Source organism: Vulpes vulpes, chromosome 12, assembly GCF_048418805.1.
Source record: "Vulpes vulpes isolate BD-2025 chromosome 12, VulVul3, whole genome shotgun sequence".
NCBI lineage: Eukaryota > Metazoa > Chordata > Mammalia > Carnivora > Canidae > Vulpes > Vulpes vulpes.
Genome location: NC_132791.1, coordinates 52,301,311 through 52,316,900, shown reverse-complemented (window position 1 = coordinate 52,316,900; position 15,590 = coordinate 52,301,311). Strand labels below are relative to the sequence as shown.

The window sequence follows — 15,590 nt, the reverse complement described above, 5'->3', positions numbered from 1 at the left end:
CCACAGCTAAGGCCAGGAGAACCACAGTGGGCAGCACAAAACCTTACTACACAACATGGCTAAACGTCCTTGCTAAGAAAACACACGAGACTCTTACCCTGTGTTTGGTGAGAAGGATGAATCAAAGGTCAGCTTCAGTCCACGTGCAAGCTGAACCGAAAAGAAATTTGCCAGGCTTAGTCAAAAGGCAGGGCAACAGATGTCAATGAATAAAAATGTGTCTTTCCACAGGTGACCATTACCTGATCTTCCACAGTGATCTCTGTGCCTAGAGTGTTGTCAGTGTTCCATTTCTCTGTAAATGTCAGACCATATTCAGTCCATCTGTACTTGGTTTCCAGACTGCCCGTCACTTTGGTGGTCTCAGTGTTGGCTGAACCCGAACTTGTAAATTCCTTTAAAAGGAGAAAGAGAGTCATAACCTGTACGCCAGCACTGCCATGGTACATCATGCCACCCTAAACAGAATGCATTTTCCTTTATGTAAGAATGTGTTGGGGGGGTGAGGGCACCTGGGTGGCTCAGTGGTTGGGTGTCTGCCTTCAGCTCAGGGCGTGATCCCTCAGTCCTGGGATCGAGTCCCACATCGGGCTCCTCAAGGGGAGCCTGCTTCTCCCTCTGCCTATGTCTCTGCCTCTGTGTCTCTCATGAATAAGTAAAATCTTAAAAATATATACATATATATGGAAAAAATATATATATATATGGGAACAAAAGCTATTCCTATAATTCAATTCAATATTTAAATACAGATGGGGCTAAAGAAATCTGTTGATTAAAGGACTCTTATGGGGAATTCTTTGTCAGGAGACAGCTTCCTTCCTCCCTGGTAATGCTTTGGTCTAGACAGGAAAGCAATCCCCCTTCTATCCTACTTCCAGCACTGAGCTAAAGATGACACTGCAGTAGATCAACCCCAAAACTTCCTCCTTCTAACAATTACCACATGCACAATCTAAAAGGGACTGCTAAAGAGGCCTGGGTACTCAGTCAGTTGAGCATCCAGCTCTTGGTTTTAGCTCAGGCCAGGATCTCAGGGTCATGAGATCAAGCCCCTGGTCTTCAGATGGAGCCCTGGGTCTTCAGGATCCATGCTCAGCAGGGTGTCTGCTTGAGATTCTCTGAGATTCTCTTCCTCTCCCTCTGTAGTTCCCTCGCTTGTACACACATGTGTGCACACACTTTCTCTAAAATAAATAAATCTTAAAAAAAAATAAAAGGAACTACTAAGACTTCTAAAATAATTTTGTGGCATTAAAAACAGGTCAATTTTTTTTATTACAGATTTTTATTTATTTACTTGAGATAGAAAGAGAGCATACACAAAGGGCAGTGGGGGAGGGCAGGAGTATGGAGCAAACTACAGGGCTTGATCCCAGGACCCTGAGATCGTGACCAACTGAGTCACCCAGGTGCCCCGAAACAGGTCCGTTTTAAAGTAATAAACAAGGAAAAATACAATGAGTATTAACAGCTGCTAAATACAATGAGTATTAACCTACAGGCAGGGTTCCCCTGAACCACCCATCCCATAGAAGATGCAATGAATGTGATAGCCACAACCACCACAATCAAAAAGGGCCTTTCATTTGGCTCTGCCACCCAGGACATGGCAGTTATTTACTGATCTACAATAAACAGGCATATTCCATGTCGGTTAGACAACTTACCAGTCCATTCTCAGATTTTGTTTTCAAGTCAAGTTTTATTAAGCCAAATCCTAAAAGAAAGAAGATAATGACTATTAACAGGTTAAATAACTCGAGTAGCATCTCTGCCTCCCTTCTGTTGTTTCAAAATGCCATGAGTGTATAGGGAGCCTGTCTCCGCTGCTGCCTGCCTACGTGTGGAACTCAGGGTGTCACCAAAGAGTGGCACACCGAAAAGGCACGGCACCCCCAAGCCTCAACTGCACTCCCAGCAGAATGTGAGGAAAAGATGCATGACAGCGCAAGCACGTGCCTAAGGATGGGCTACATTTAGAAATCACACTCTGCTGCAGTGGCATACAAAGAGCTGCTCCAACCCGTGGGAGAGGAAACCAGAATGTCCACTTGCCTGTAGCAATTCATGAGCCTGCCCCTACCAGGTGCACAAACCAAAATTACTTTACTAGCCATAGACAGCTTGCCTTTTTTTCCTGACATGAGAGTTCTAAGAGCTACCTGACCTATGTCTTTCAAAATGCAGTGGGTAAAATCCCTACGTGCCAACCCAGTCTGCGAGCTCACACACTCACCATAACCCTTAGTGAAGACGTCCCTGGCAGATTTGCCAAGATCAGCATACGTGGGAGGCACAGCCATCTTCTGCTACAATAAAAGAATCACCAGGAGAAATACATTAGTAATTAGGGAAATGAGTTTTCCACCAATAAAAATTATTAGCTATAATTAACCACCAATAAAAATCATCAGCGCAGAGGTCCAGACTCCTTATTCTCCCAGATGTGCATAGGAGCACGGGAGTCTTGTGCTCTAGTGCTTCTTCTGGCATCCATGAGTTGTTGTTGACAGCATATCAGCCTGCCTTTAGACTTCTCCTTGGCATCCCCAGGACTGAACACAAGCCCAGAATATAGCAGGAGTCAGTAAATATTTGCTGAATGAATTAATTGTCAAAGACACATTCCCATGAGCCAGCTACTTCACTGAACTGCAGGGCTCTTGCCAATGAAACATATCTTCTTACAAAATGTCGGCTACTAAGACATTAAATTCACTGAATAGAAATCAGAGCTTGTCAGGCCAACTTATTCTCCATATGGTTCTGATTTCATCCATTCAACAAAATACTTACAGATTACCTACTATGTGCCAGAACGAATGTAACTTTTCACAAGATTTTGCATTTCAGGGGAACCTACTTTTTTTTTCAAGATTTTATTTATTTATTTGACAGACACAGAGAGAGAGCACAAGCAGGGGCAGCAGAAGGAAAAGAAGGCGCCCTTCAGGGGAACCCATTTTTTAAGAATCCTATTCCTCACAGAGAATACAGTAAAACTGAATAATTAGGCAACTTTCACATGGAAGGAAATAAAACTACACACATCCCTCAAAAATTAATTCAAACAAACATTTATTGATTTGTTTTGTTTTTAAAGATTTTATTAATTTATTACTTTATTAATTTATTTATTCATGAGACACAGGGAGAGAGAGGCAGAGACACAGGCAGAGGGAGAAGCAGGCTCCATGCAGGGAGCCCGATGTGGGACTCAATCCTGGGTCTCCAGGATCATGCCCTGAGCAAAGGCAGACAGACACTCAACCGCTGAGCCACCAAGGCATCCCGACATTTATTGAGTTGTAATGGTACTTTATTTTTAAAACCAACTCTCAGGGGCACCTGGGAGGCTTACTCAGTTGAGCATCTGCCTTTGGCTCAGGTCATGATCCCGGGATCCTGGGATCAGGTCCTGCATCAGGCTCCCCACAGGGAGCCTGTTTTTCCCTCTCCTATGTCTCTGCCTCTCTCTGTGTGTCTGTCATGAATAAGTAAAAAATCTTTAAATAAATAAATAAATAAATAAATTATCAAAATACTACTTGAAGTTGTTGCATATCACTAAATCAGTCAACATTTATTAAATACCTCAGTGATCAAGGAAGGCGAGTAATTCAAATAGTCCTTTGCCCTAAGAACCACAATGTATCCCTGGGAGGCTTTGCTGTGATGTATCACACACATAAAATTAAAATCCAAATCCAGGATGGCACATACAGTGTGCTCCACCCAGGAGGAGCCATGAGAAAGCAACCATAGCCTGCATCTTCCTCATTTCCACAATCATTAGCCTTAATTAGCAGAATTTCAATAAACTCATGGATGGTTCCACTAATTTTTAAAATATAGGGCAGCCCAGGTGGCTCAGTGGTTTAGCACCTGCCTTCGGCCCAGGACCTCATCCTGGAGACCCGGGATCAAGTCCCACATCAGGCTCCCTGCAAGGAGCCTGCTTCTCCCTCTGCCTGTGTCTCTGCCTCTCTCTCTCTCAGGCTGTGTCTGTCATGAATAAATAAATAAATATTTTTTTTTTAAATTTTTAATATGTAGTATACCTAAATCGCCAAACTGAATCTGCATCTACCCCATCTGAAGCCACATATGTATGTAGTCACACAAATCAACACCTGCACAGCATGCCCTTGGTAAACGGGAACCCAATGAAAAGTGGTTCAAGTGATCCCAGGGGGACAGTATCACAACTGGAAGCTGCGTTGCTGACCTAAGCCTTAACTTCCAACACATTGCATGAAGCCCACAGAAGCAGAGAATATACTGTAAAATAAGCAAGTATAAACTTCCACATTTTGAAATTACAAAAGTGTGGTCCAAGTCCTATTTTACTTTTTTCAAAGGCTTTGCTAATTCCGCCTCACCCCACTTTTGTGTCAGAGCAGCGTGGAGTGGAGCAGCCCCGTGAGCTGTTTACGCTCTCCTATTTTTGTTGCTCTTGTTATTTCTTGCACGTGATCCGGCTAGAACCATGGAGAGCTCAGTCCACGTCTGCATCAGGCTACAAAGAACACGGGGAAAGATCCATTTTAGGCTGTCCTGATTGGCTGTTTCAAGTCTGGGGACTCCCCTCTCCTGACTTGTTCCCCTCCCACCCTAAGCAAACCTCACAGACATCCACCCCAGGGGCAGACCAAGAAACTGAGCACCAGAATACCCCCAGCCTAAATAAACATGCTCCAGCCACAGATGGCCCTGGCTCCTCCCAGGAGAAGCAATGAAACAACCATGTGTCAAGGCTGAGACAACGCAGCCCCCAGGAAATGTGCACATCTCAGCAAAGGGCCCACAGCACTCTCCACCCCAGCCAATGCTAGTAGGGATTAGTAGACTGAGCATCCATCTTCAGCGCTGCCCTTCCCCTGCCACAAATGCAGCCCCCAGGTGAGGGGAAAAGCAGGACTGTGCCAGTGTCTGGGTCAGCTAAGCCCTCCCTCATACCTCAGGGTCCAGCGCCTTCCCACGTACCCTCTGCTGCCTCTAGGACCCACCTCACCAGACATGGGCAGCTTTCCTAGCTGGACTGGTCTGTCCCTCAGTGAAAAGACAGATCACTCATCATTTAATGTGCCCCAAATGCCCTCACTCATTACTAATCCCCAAAACCCAACAAGCAAAGCCACCTGCCCAAAAACACTCCACTGCCAGCAAACATGGCCCTAAAGTACACAGCCGTTAAGGAGATTACCATGGAAGGACAAGGGAGTGGGGACCGCAGAGGGAGCCTGGACCAGGCCAAGCGCTCTGTGCAGCTCCAGCTCAGCTACAGGGAAGACGCACGGGATCTGAGTGAAGCCAAGCCCACTCCTGGACCCAGGGAAGGCGAGAGGATGACTCCCCCTCACTAAAGGCCCCAGTGTGCTGTGCAGAGGTAGCTTCCCCTGTGCTTTTGGTGCAGTCCTCCACTTTCCCCGCCCAGTCTCCTTCTGCATTTTCTGAGGATTCATGCAAGGCCTGAGTCAGCTCAGCTTTCTTACAACTGCCAACAGCACCCAGAAAATGCCCATTTTTACATAGTTCTTAGCACCCACTGCAAAAACAATTTTTAGTGTAGAAATAATGATTTCCATTCATGTTTTCTCAGGTCAGGACCAGAGGGAAGAGAGCTAGGCATCCTGCCTTTTCACTTAACATCCTGCCTGTGCTGACTTCAAGGTTGAACTCTGGCCCTAGCCCCTACCTCCACCCACATTTGGTGAGCTCCAAATTGCTCACCATCTGTCTCTGTGACATCCACTCCATGTGCCTTCAGGAGACCAGACTCTGGAGGCTGACCACAAAATGGGGCACTCTGACACAAAGCTGGCCCTGGACAAATGGGAATCAGAAGGCTGCCTGGGGGAAGGCAGGAACCTAGTTGTCTGCCTGGGGAAGGCTTCAAGAAAGAGCCTAGGGGCATGGTTCTGGAGGATATGTGGGACACAAGGGATGAACAGGCCTGGGCTGGGGAGACCTAACTTTGACAAGGACTAAGTAAGCCACAACAGGCAACAGGAGTCCCTGGTATCCCTCCACTGCCGCCTAGCCTACCTACCCAACCGTTCCCTGGCTGACCTTGAACAGATTATGCAAGCTCCACTTCAGTTGAGGAATGAAACTCCAGGCCATACTGGAAGCTCAAAGCCTAGAGATAGTATATCACCCAGCATGGCCTGCCTAACACTTACATAACCTCCGCCTAGAGGGAACATAGCTTCCTTGACTCATCAGTTGCCGAGCAGTGACGGCTGCTCTGCTCCCAGCGCCCCCACCACTCCCACAATGCACACCTACCCCCAAATTGCGCCCTTGAACTCAAAGCATCCCAGAGCCTGTCACGCCTAAATTCATCCAAAATATGTAAAAAGCTATGTGTCAACGATGACAAGCCCTAGCACGTAGCAGATATTCAATATAAATGTCTGTTTAATGAGTAAATGTGCAAAGAGCATGAAAGCATTTTTATAGTAGGAGGAAAGAAACAGAAACTTAGTATCCGACAAGAGGGTCTAAGTCAATGACGATGTAAACCAGGCAGTAAGAGCTCCCTCTGCAGCAGGGGGTGGAGAGACCCACAACCAGCACCCTCTTCACCTGAGGAGAGCTCAACTCAAGCTGACAAGACTACGTGCCTGCAGAAGTGATCACTGCCTCTTCTGACCTCGGAACAAGGCATGGACTTTATTCTAAGGGCCTCAGGGAGCCACTTTAGAGTGAATGACATATCTGTGTTTGAGAGGCTCACTCAACAAACCAATTGGCAAAACTGTAAGTGAAAACATCCACTGCTGGTGTGAAAAATGGCCACTCCCATTCACGCCAAGTGTAAGTACTTTGTACAGTACAGCCCCTCTGGAGACAGTTGCTGGCCTGTGTCTAAGTGGGCATATATCAACCTCGTGGCAATTCTGCTGTTAGGAACCCACCCAAGGCACCCAAAGATGTGTACATGAGGATGCTCACTGCAGCATTACTTATAACACACAAACTGGAAGTACCTTAAATGTCCATCGACAGGGAAATGAATGAATAAAAAAAAAGTTTTTAAGATTTTATTTATTTATTAATGAAAGATACACACACAGAGAGAGAGAGAGGCAGAGGGAGAAGCAGGCTCCCTAGAAGGAGCCCAATGCGGGAGTCGATCCCAGGACCCTGGGATCACGACCTGAGCCAAAGGCAGATCTGCTCAACTGCTGAGCCACCCAGGCATCCCATGAATGAATAAAAATTAAAGTACGTGCAAACTAAGGAGTACTATGTGGTAGAAAGAACGAGATGGATTTATGCATTGTGGCAAAGAAAGCTATCTTTGATATACAGCTATCTTTGAACAACACGGATTTGAACAAGTCTACTTATATGTGGATTTTTTTCAATAAATACAGTATAGTACTATAAATGTGTTTTCTCTTATGATTTTCTTAATTATTTTTTCTCTAGCTTAGTTTACTGTAAGAATATATATATATATAATATATGCAACATACAAAATATAAGTTAATCGACTGTATCTTATTGGTAAGGCTTCAAGTTAACAGTAGGCTATTCATAGTTAAATTTGGGGAGAGGTCAAAAGTTATACAAGGAGGTGCCTGAGTGGCTTAGTCTGTTAAGTGGCTGCCTTCAGCTCAGATCATGATCCCACGGTCCTGAGATTGAGCCCCTGCATCAGGCTCCCTGATACATGGGGAGCCTGCTTCTCCCTCTCCGTCTGCCTACTGCTCCCCCTTGTTTATGCCCTCTCTCTCTCTCTCTAATAGATAAAATCTTTATACAAGGATTTTCGACTGCTTGGGGGTAAGCATCTCTAACTCCCATGTTGCTCAAGGCCCAGCTGTAGTTAAATGAAAAAAGCAAGTCACAGACAATGTGTTAATTCCATGTTATTAGAGGAAAACCCTTTTACAAACACGTTTGTATATTCACACATTTGTGAATGATGGAAAGGCATGTTGAAATGCTACAAGCCCATCTGTAAATTGTGGCTGCCTGGGAGCTGCTTCTGGAAAGAAGAGGGGGTTTATGGAGGTAGTAGAGTTAAAAATAGGATTTTCAATGTTTATTCCACTTTATTATTTAAGTTGTTGGGATACAATGATAATTTTTTTTAAGGACAGGAAATTTAAAAATCCAGCCAACGTGTCTGAAATTGAGCTATGTTTGCCTACACGACGCAATAAGTCATGTTCTAAATGGCTGTTGCAATAGAGGAGCCAAAAGGAAAAGCCATGTGGAAAGTATCTATCCTGGTTCCAACAACAGATGCAAACCACACTGAGATGTCACAGTTAACAAGCAAGGCCTATAGGGGACACATTCTACTCCCAGGTGACCACCTGTGGCTCTGGACATCCTGTCCAGGAGGCAGGAGTTGGACAGTTTCCTAATTTTAGTGTGCATGAGAATCACCTGAGCCACTTGTTCAAAAGCCTCCTTCCCTCCCTCTCAGCTTTTCCTAGCCTAGCAAACAGGCAGGACAGCACTTTTCTCTGCAGAGGCAGAAGGATCCAGACACAGGAGCCCTGGTACCCTCAGAGAGCTAACCACCACTGAAGTGGTTCACACAGGAAGCAGGGTAGCCTTAAGTCCTCGAGGCTTAGTCGGGATAAGTCTTCTGAGCAACATTACAGCCAATGGGTTGACAGACACTATCTTCAAGGGCAAGGGTACAACAGAGCTAGGACCTAAACACCAGGAGCCACCCTGCTACAGCATTTCCCAGCCTATCTGGGTGCCCAGGCAGCAGGATACAGTGACTACTAGAAGGAGCTATGAGTCTGGCAGAGGTTCTACTGGCACCAGCCTTTACTAGCTATATAATTTTGGAAAAGCCTCTGATGAACTTATATTCTCAGTGTCTCATTTTGCTCACCTATAAAATGGAGCTAACAATAGTGTCTTTCTTGGCCAATAGGAGACACCAGCAAAAGATGGAAGAGTGAGGCTGGGGCACTTGTTCCCCAAGCTCCCTCCCTGCTGGGCATTAGGTGGGCACTGATGACCTTCCAAGGCCATGGCTCCTGCCAAGGGGCCCCATCCAGGTTCCAAAGGACTCAAAGTTGTGGGGAGGGGGAGGAGGTGGTGTGGAGCACATCACTTGTCAGATGCTCCACACTCTGCTCACGTCTTGGCAAATGATCCCTTCATTATTACTGCACATAAGTGCATACGTGATTCCTGCAAGGACCCCAACTAACATGGCAATCACCTCCATCACCATCACCACCGTCCTGGATTTCCCTTAGAAAGGGAAAATTGTAAGAAAGCCTTTGGTTCTGCTGTTTCTCTTAACAGCATTAGAGGTGGTTTGTCTGAGCAGAACTGGGCCAGCATATAGGAGGAGCATCAGACCAGCCAGGGATTAGAACAAAAGCACCTCCCCCTAACCCTGGGGACCAGGAAAAGCAAGTTCCCCAGGAGGAGGCCAGCCCAGCTCTGAAAGCCAACATACTGGGCCCACACCATCAGAACATACTGGGCCCACACCATCAGAAGCTGCCACACACATACCCATCCCACACTTTCTCAGGGAAAAGGCAGCCCCTTGTTAGGTCTATAGGATGCTGGCAAAACCAACATCGTGTGCTCTGGTACCAAGTCTGTGTTTCCGGCACAGCTGTCCTTCCCTCCCACTCCACGACAGTCTCACACCGGGCAGCCCGGCTTCCTAGGCATTGCTTCTATTTTCAAACACCCCGGGAGGTAGGCCACCACCAGCACAGCCTTCCATCAGAAGCCTCAAGACAATGTAACTGACCCGGGGACACCCTGCCTGCCTGCCTGCCTGCCCACCCATGAGGTTTAGGTCCCATGCACACCCAGAGCTCCGGCCTGGCCTCAGACTCAAGTTACCTGGAGCCTCACTGCCTGGCTTGATCCAGTGGGGTTAAAATAGATAGTGCTTGGGCAGGTAGATCTGGGAGTCAAGCAGCCCTGAGTTCCAGTACCAGTTCACAACTCTCTGGATACGTGGCTCAGGGCAAGAAAAGTCTCACTTTTCTCAGGTTCTAATATGGGGAAAGAGTACCTGTCTCAGCATCACTGTGAGAACCGAATTAGATCGGTAACATGAAATACTTAATTAATACAGTGAATAGTGCCTGGGAGGTATGCAACAACCACAGATAGTATTTTATTAGAGATTTACATTTTATGTACTTCTTATTATAATTACCGTTGCAATGCAAGTTATCAAAAGGCCACCCTCTACCTGACCACAATGAGGAACTGTTTATTCTCCCAGTAGGTCCTAGAATGCATCCTATCTCACCCGAGGAAAAACTGACCGTTCAATCCTGACAGATGTCCAGGGTCACTGTCCTTGCAACAAAGAGGGATGACTCCACGGGACTGTGATCCACTGCAATCCACTGACAGCTAGCCTACGCCCAGCCATGCACATGTTCACTCCAATCAGTGGGAAAGAAAACACTTCCCCTCTGAACAGCAAATCCTACCATTCAAAATGCATTCACATCTATTAGCTCATCCCAGTGGCCCCTTGGTGTGGCAACTTCAGTGCAAAACTGCCAGCCCTGGAACTAGCCAGACAACCCCCTGAATCCCAAATCTGTGCTCAAGCCTCCTGACCCATGAAAAAGAAACAAACCATAGTACCTCTCTCCCAAGGCTTGCAGGAGAGTGGATTCAATGTTAGAGAACACATGTTAAGCCCCCAAGAGGGTGCTGAGCAGGCCCTCAATTAAGGACTATTTTGATGATGATGATGATCACACAGGGGAGAAACTAAGGAACAAGACATTGACTTGACCTGTACTAGATCCGGGGGCTCGTGTCAGAGCTGTGTTGTGAACTCAGTCTGCTCTCCGAGACTCCTTCTAGCACAGTTCTGGGTAAAGGGCATATAGATACCCACCCATACCCCCCTAAGAGCAAGCAATGAAAAGAGGATTGTGCCCAGGCCCGGTGGAGGATCCCACTGGTCACATTTCCTCAGTGGCTACCAGAGGTGTCTGTAGGGAGCCCAAGGCCACAGATCCTCTGAGTACCATGAGGGGCTGCCTGCAGACTTGAGCTGGCTCTCAACCACACATGCCAACAAAGTCATCACCAACAAAGAGGGTAGGCCATGAGAAATCCCATCAAGGACCAAGTGAACTTCAGTCCCTTGGGAACATCTTGCGGGCAAAAGTGGAGGGCCAGCGTTCCTCCTTAGCACCAGCCTGAAGGTTACTGTCCACATCTGCCTATTGCCCAGCAGGACCAGCAGCCCACAGTCAACTCATCACTATATGGTCCCCCTAAGCCACTGTATTTGTGTCTACAGATAGCCCTTGCCTATTGCATACAGAATAAAATACAGAAATAAAACTAAGTAATCAAGTGAGAGCAGTACTACCCCCTCCCCACGGTCAAGAATTTTACTCTGGACAATCCCCAGGGTCAAGCATTTTACTAATTCACTCATCAGAAAGGGGAAAAGCACCAGGCCCAAAACCTTAGGAGAATCCCACTCACTGGGGTCACCCCACCACCACCACCCTGCAGGCCCAGAAACACCAGTTCTACGAGTTTCCCACAGGATGTGAAAAAGTCACATAACGAAGGTAACAGGTTTAAAGCAGATTTCAAATTAGGAAACAGATCTGCAGGCAGCCCCGGTGGCGGTGGTGCAGTGGTTTAGCGCGGCCTACAGCCTGGGGCGTGATCCTGGAGACCTGGGATGGAGTCCCACATCTGGCTCCCTGTATGGAGCCTGCTTCTCCTTCTGCCTGGGTCTCTGCCTCTCTTTCTCTGTGTGTCTCTATGAATAAATAAAATAAAAAAATCTTAAAAAAAAAAAAAAAAAAGAAAGAAACAGATCTGCGTCTCAGTGCTCCAGGGCTGTACATTCAACTGCAAGTCTTTAAATATCTGTGACTCTCTCCTAAGCAAGGGTATTTGCTGGAAGTGAATGAGTGTGTGTCCCTTAGGATGTCCAAGATCAAGAAACTCTGGTCTGGGCCTGCAGCCACTGCATATGCCCATTCAATAATTTCACAAATACTTAATGAGCACCTACTCTAAGCCAAATGCTGCAATTGTAAAAACTATCCTTCTCTCAGTAAGGGTGAGTTGCTTCTTGGATAAAAAGCAAAATTGCATTTACCCCCACAGACCCTTCTCAAGTACCTAATGTGCGTCAAGTGGCACCACCCCAGGCGCTGAAAACAAAGCTGCATAAGGCTTAAGCCTAACCCTGTAGAACTCAGTCCAGAGCTGGGCTGGAGAAACAAGGCAAGCCCTGGGCAGTCTGCCCTGGCCTTGCCAACAGCGAATGGAGAAAAGGAGGGATCCATTCTCTATCTCCTCCAGAGAGGTGAGGCTGGTCAAGGGAATGGGTCAAACAAGGCTAGGCTTCCCTCAGCTCTGCACCCAAAGGCAACTTCCTGCTTCAGCCTGACCTTGTCTGTCTATAAACTTAAAGGATTTTTCATGAATTATCCTGAAAATTAGTCAGTGCCCAGTATACAAGTGCTTAGTAATAATGTTTAAAATAACAGCAGCTGGCTGTTTATTGAACCCTTTCCAGAACACCACGTGGAGTAAAATGGTCTGCAGAGGGTGGGCCAAATCCTCCCAAAAAGCCTCAAGGCTGTCCCGCTTTCCCCTGAAGACTTCGTGTTGACCAACTCATTTTATTCTTCCCAAAAACCCGACGAGGGAGAGCTATAACTGCTCCTATTCTACAGATGAGAGCACTCAGGCCTGCTGTGGTCCCGGCTGTGTGACCTTGGACAAGTCGCTAGGGTTGCAAGTCCGGAAATCCAAGGGCTCTGAGCCAGTTTCGCGAAGGCGCCGCCGCACTCCGTGAATGAATGAGCGAGCAAACCGGGAGTCCCTCCAAAGGCCGAGGGGGCCCCGTCCCGCCCCCGCCCGGCCTCCCTTCCCGAGGCCTAGCCCCCCGCCCGGCCCTCGAGGCCTCGCCGACTCCCCGGCGCCGCCCGGGGAGGAGTGGCCCCGCGGACAAGGCCGGGCGCCGGCGTCTCGGGGCGTGGGCCCACGGGCCGGGCAGGGCGCGCGGGGCTGGGGCCGGGCTGGGGCCGGGCTGGGCCTCGGTCACCGCAGGCGCTCACCCCCGGGCACCGCAGGGCCCGCGCCGGTCCGTGGGCCGAGCCCGGCGAGCGTGGGTGGCGGGCGGTTCCCCACGCGGCCCGCGAGGGCGGGACCCGGGTCCAGAGGGCGCCGCCGGCAAAGGTCACCTAGAGCTGCAGCCGGCCGGGCCCTCGCGCGGCGGCCCGTGCCCTTCGCCCGCGGTCCCCGCGGTCCCCGCAGGCTCGAGCCCCAGCCGCAGGCGCCCCGGGGCGCCCGGCCTCCCGCTCCCGCCCGGGCCGCCCGCCGAGGCCTGCTGCGCCCGCCGCTGCCCGCCCAGGCCCCCGCGGGGCGCCCCGCTCCGCCCGCTCCCGCCCCGCTGCACCCGCTCCGCCCGCTCCCCCGCGCGGCCCCGCCGGCCCTCGGCCCCCATCCGCGCCGGCGCCCCCTCCACCGCCCCCGCCAGCTCCCGCGGCCCGGCCCGCCCCCCGGGCGCCTGCGGGGCGCGGGTCCCCGGCCGAGGTGCCTACCTCGCGGGCGGCGGCGGCGGCGGCGGCGGGCTCAGCGGCACCTACCGCGGAGGCTGCTGCGCGAGGAACGGAGCGCACGGCCGGGCCGGGGGCGGGGCGGGGCGGCGCGGACGGCGGCGGCGCGGACCCGCCCCGACCCTGCGCGCCCGGGCCCGCGAGCCCCGCCCCTGGGCCCGCCCCGGACCCCGCCCAGGCCGGGCCGGTCCGCTCGCCCGCGCCGCGCCGCCGCCCTCACCTCCGCGCGCCCTCGGCGCCTGCCCGGACGCGGGTCCTCCGGGCGTGAGCGGGGGCCCCGGGCGTGAGCGGGCGCGCGTGAGAGCGGGGTGTGCGGGCGCGGGGACACGCGTGGAGGCCTGCGCGGGCCGGGGGGCGCGGGGGGCGGGGGGCGGGGGGGGGCGGGGGGCGGGCCCCCAGCCCCGGGGACGAGGTGACCGCGGACCCTCCCCGGGGAAGCCCGCGCGGGGCGCTGAGTCGGGCTCCGTGCCCCGGGAGCCGCCCCACGCCCGGCGGACGCGGAGGGGCGCCCACGGCCGGGGCTGCGGGCTGCGGGCTGCGGGCTGCGGGCTGCGGGCTCCGGGCTGCGGGCTCCGAGCTGCGGGCTGCGGGCTCCGGGCCGCCCACCCTTCCCGCGCCCAGCCAGGCCCGCCGGCCACGGCGGCCGAGGGCCAAGCGCCGAGAGACCCCGGCGCGCCGAGCTTGCGCTCCAGAGTGGCCGGCGCTTTGCCCCGGGAGCGAAACTGCTAGTGGCCATTTTCAGAGCTTTCGAGAAGCGAGAACAGCAAACCGCGCTTCGCCAGAACGGCCCCCGCTGGGAGCCCGAGAGCGCAGACGGAGGCCGCAGCCAGCCCGGGCCCCGGGCCCCCCCCCCCCCCGCCCAGCCCGGTGCTACCCGGGGCGCTCCCGCCAGGCCCGAGCCGGCGGCCCCCTCACCCAGGATCGCGCAGAGCCTCGCGGCCGGTGGGAGAGGCTGCGCGTCTTTGGCCTCCGCCGACAACCGTTCTGGGGCTCCGGAACCGGGGCACTCGCTCTCCACCAGCTGTGGCGCCGATTAAAGGAGCAGGCGGCTGGGGCGGGGCAGAGGCCGAGAGGGCAGCTGGAGGAGGAAAAGGCAACTGAGTGGTGTTCCGAAGGGGTCCGGATGCCGAGGAAGAGGGGCACCGGCTTATGGGGTTGGGAGGGGGCGGGGGCGGTGCAAAGCGCACCGGGCTCTTGTAGGGTCTCTGGTCTGACCGAAAACTAAGCGCGCCAAACCCCTGAGGTCCTGGAGCGTGGAGCGCTCCTGCCGGGACTCTCCGCAGGCCCACGAGCTGCTCCACGGCTAACTGGAGGGCTCAGGGCTTCCCAGCCTGGTCATTCCCGCTGCACACACAAAGGCCCCGGCACACTCCGGGAGAGGGTGAGGCAAGGAAAGCCACTGAGTCACCCATGAGCGCAGGAAAGCCGCCTTTGGGAGGACAGGACCTCAAGGAGGCAGGGCACAGCCAGATAGCTCTAGGGGAAGATGGGGCTCCAGAAATGTCACAGGAGCTAGGAGCAGATATCTCACCCTGGGTCAGTAAAGCCCAGGTGTGATGCTTGGACCAAGGGTCCTAAGTGTTCCCCTCCTCTCCAGCACCTCCTTGCCAAACCACCTTTCAGGATCCTGATTGTGGGAAGAGTTCCCCATACCCCACCTGCTCTGGGTCCCTTCTGGGGCTCCCCAGGTGTCACTTTCAGATGAATCACATGAGTGTTCTTTTTTTTTTTTAATTTTTATTGTATTTTTTTCTTTTTTAAAGATTTTATTTATTTATTCATGATAGAGAGAGAGAGAGAGGCAGAGACACAGGCAGAGGGAGAAGCAGGTTTCATGCACTGGGAGCCCGACATGGGATTCAATCCCGGGTCTCCAGGATCGCGCCCTGGGCCAAAGGCAGGTGCCAAACCACTGTGCCACCCAGGGATCCCCACATGAGTGTTCTTTGACTCACTGGCTGTGTGACTCTGGGCAACTGGGCTAACTGCTCAGCTGCAATTTCAGAGGGT

At 51.7% G+C, this 15,590-nt stretch overlaps 1 protein-coding gene across 5 annotated transcripts in view; it reads right to left on the bottom strand.

Annotated features, from left to right (window-relative positions):
• Positions 1-14,859, bottom strand: part of VDAC1 (voltage dependent anion channel 1) — a 28,131-nt gene extending 13,272 nt beyond the window's left edge. Inside the window, exons 1-5 of one of the 5 annotated variants that reach the window (XM_025994908.2) lie at positions 14,496-14,859; positions 2,240-2,312; positions 1,671-1,720; positions 243-395; positions 98-150 (exon numbers count right to left, since the gene is read on the bottom strand). In XM_025994908.2, coding sequence (XP_025850693.1) covers positions 98-150; positions 243-395; positions 1,671-1,720; positions 2,240-2,306 — 323 coding nt within the window. In that variant the 5' untranslated portion in view covers positions 2,307-2,312; positions 14,496-14,859. Of the gene's footprint in view, positions 1-97; positions 151-242; positions 396-1,670; positions 1,721-2,239; positions 2,313-4,385; positions 4,518-5,209; positions 5,387-13,565; positions 13,692-14,495 lie in introns of those variants that run through there. The other 4 variants (XM_072728607.1, XM_072728604.1, XM_072728605.1 and 1 more) reach the window with 4 other exon arrangements.
• Between the last annotated feature and the right edge of the window lie 731 nt (positions 14,860-15,590).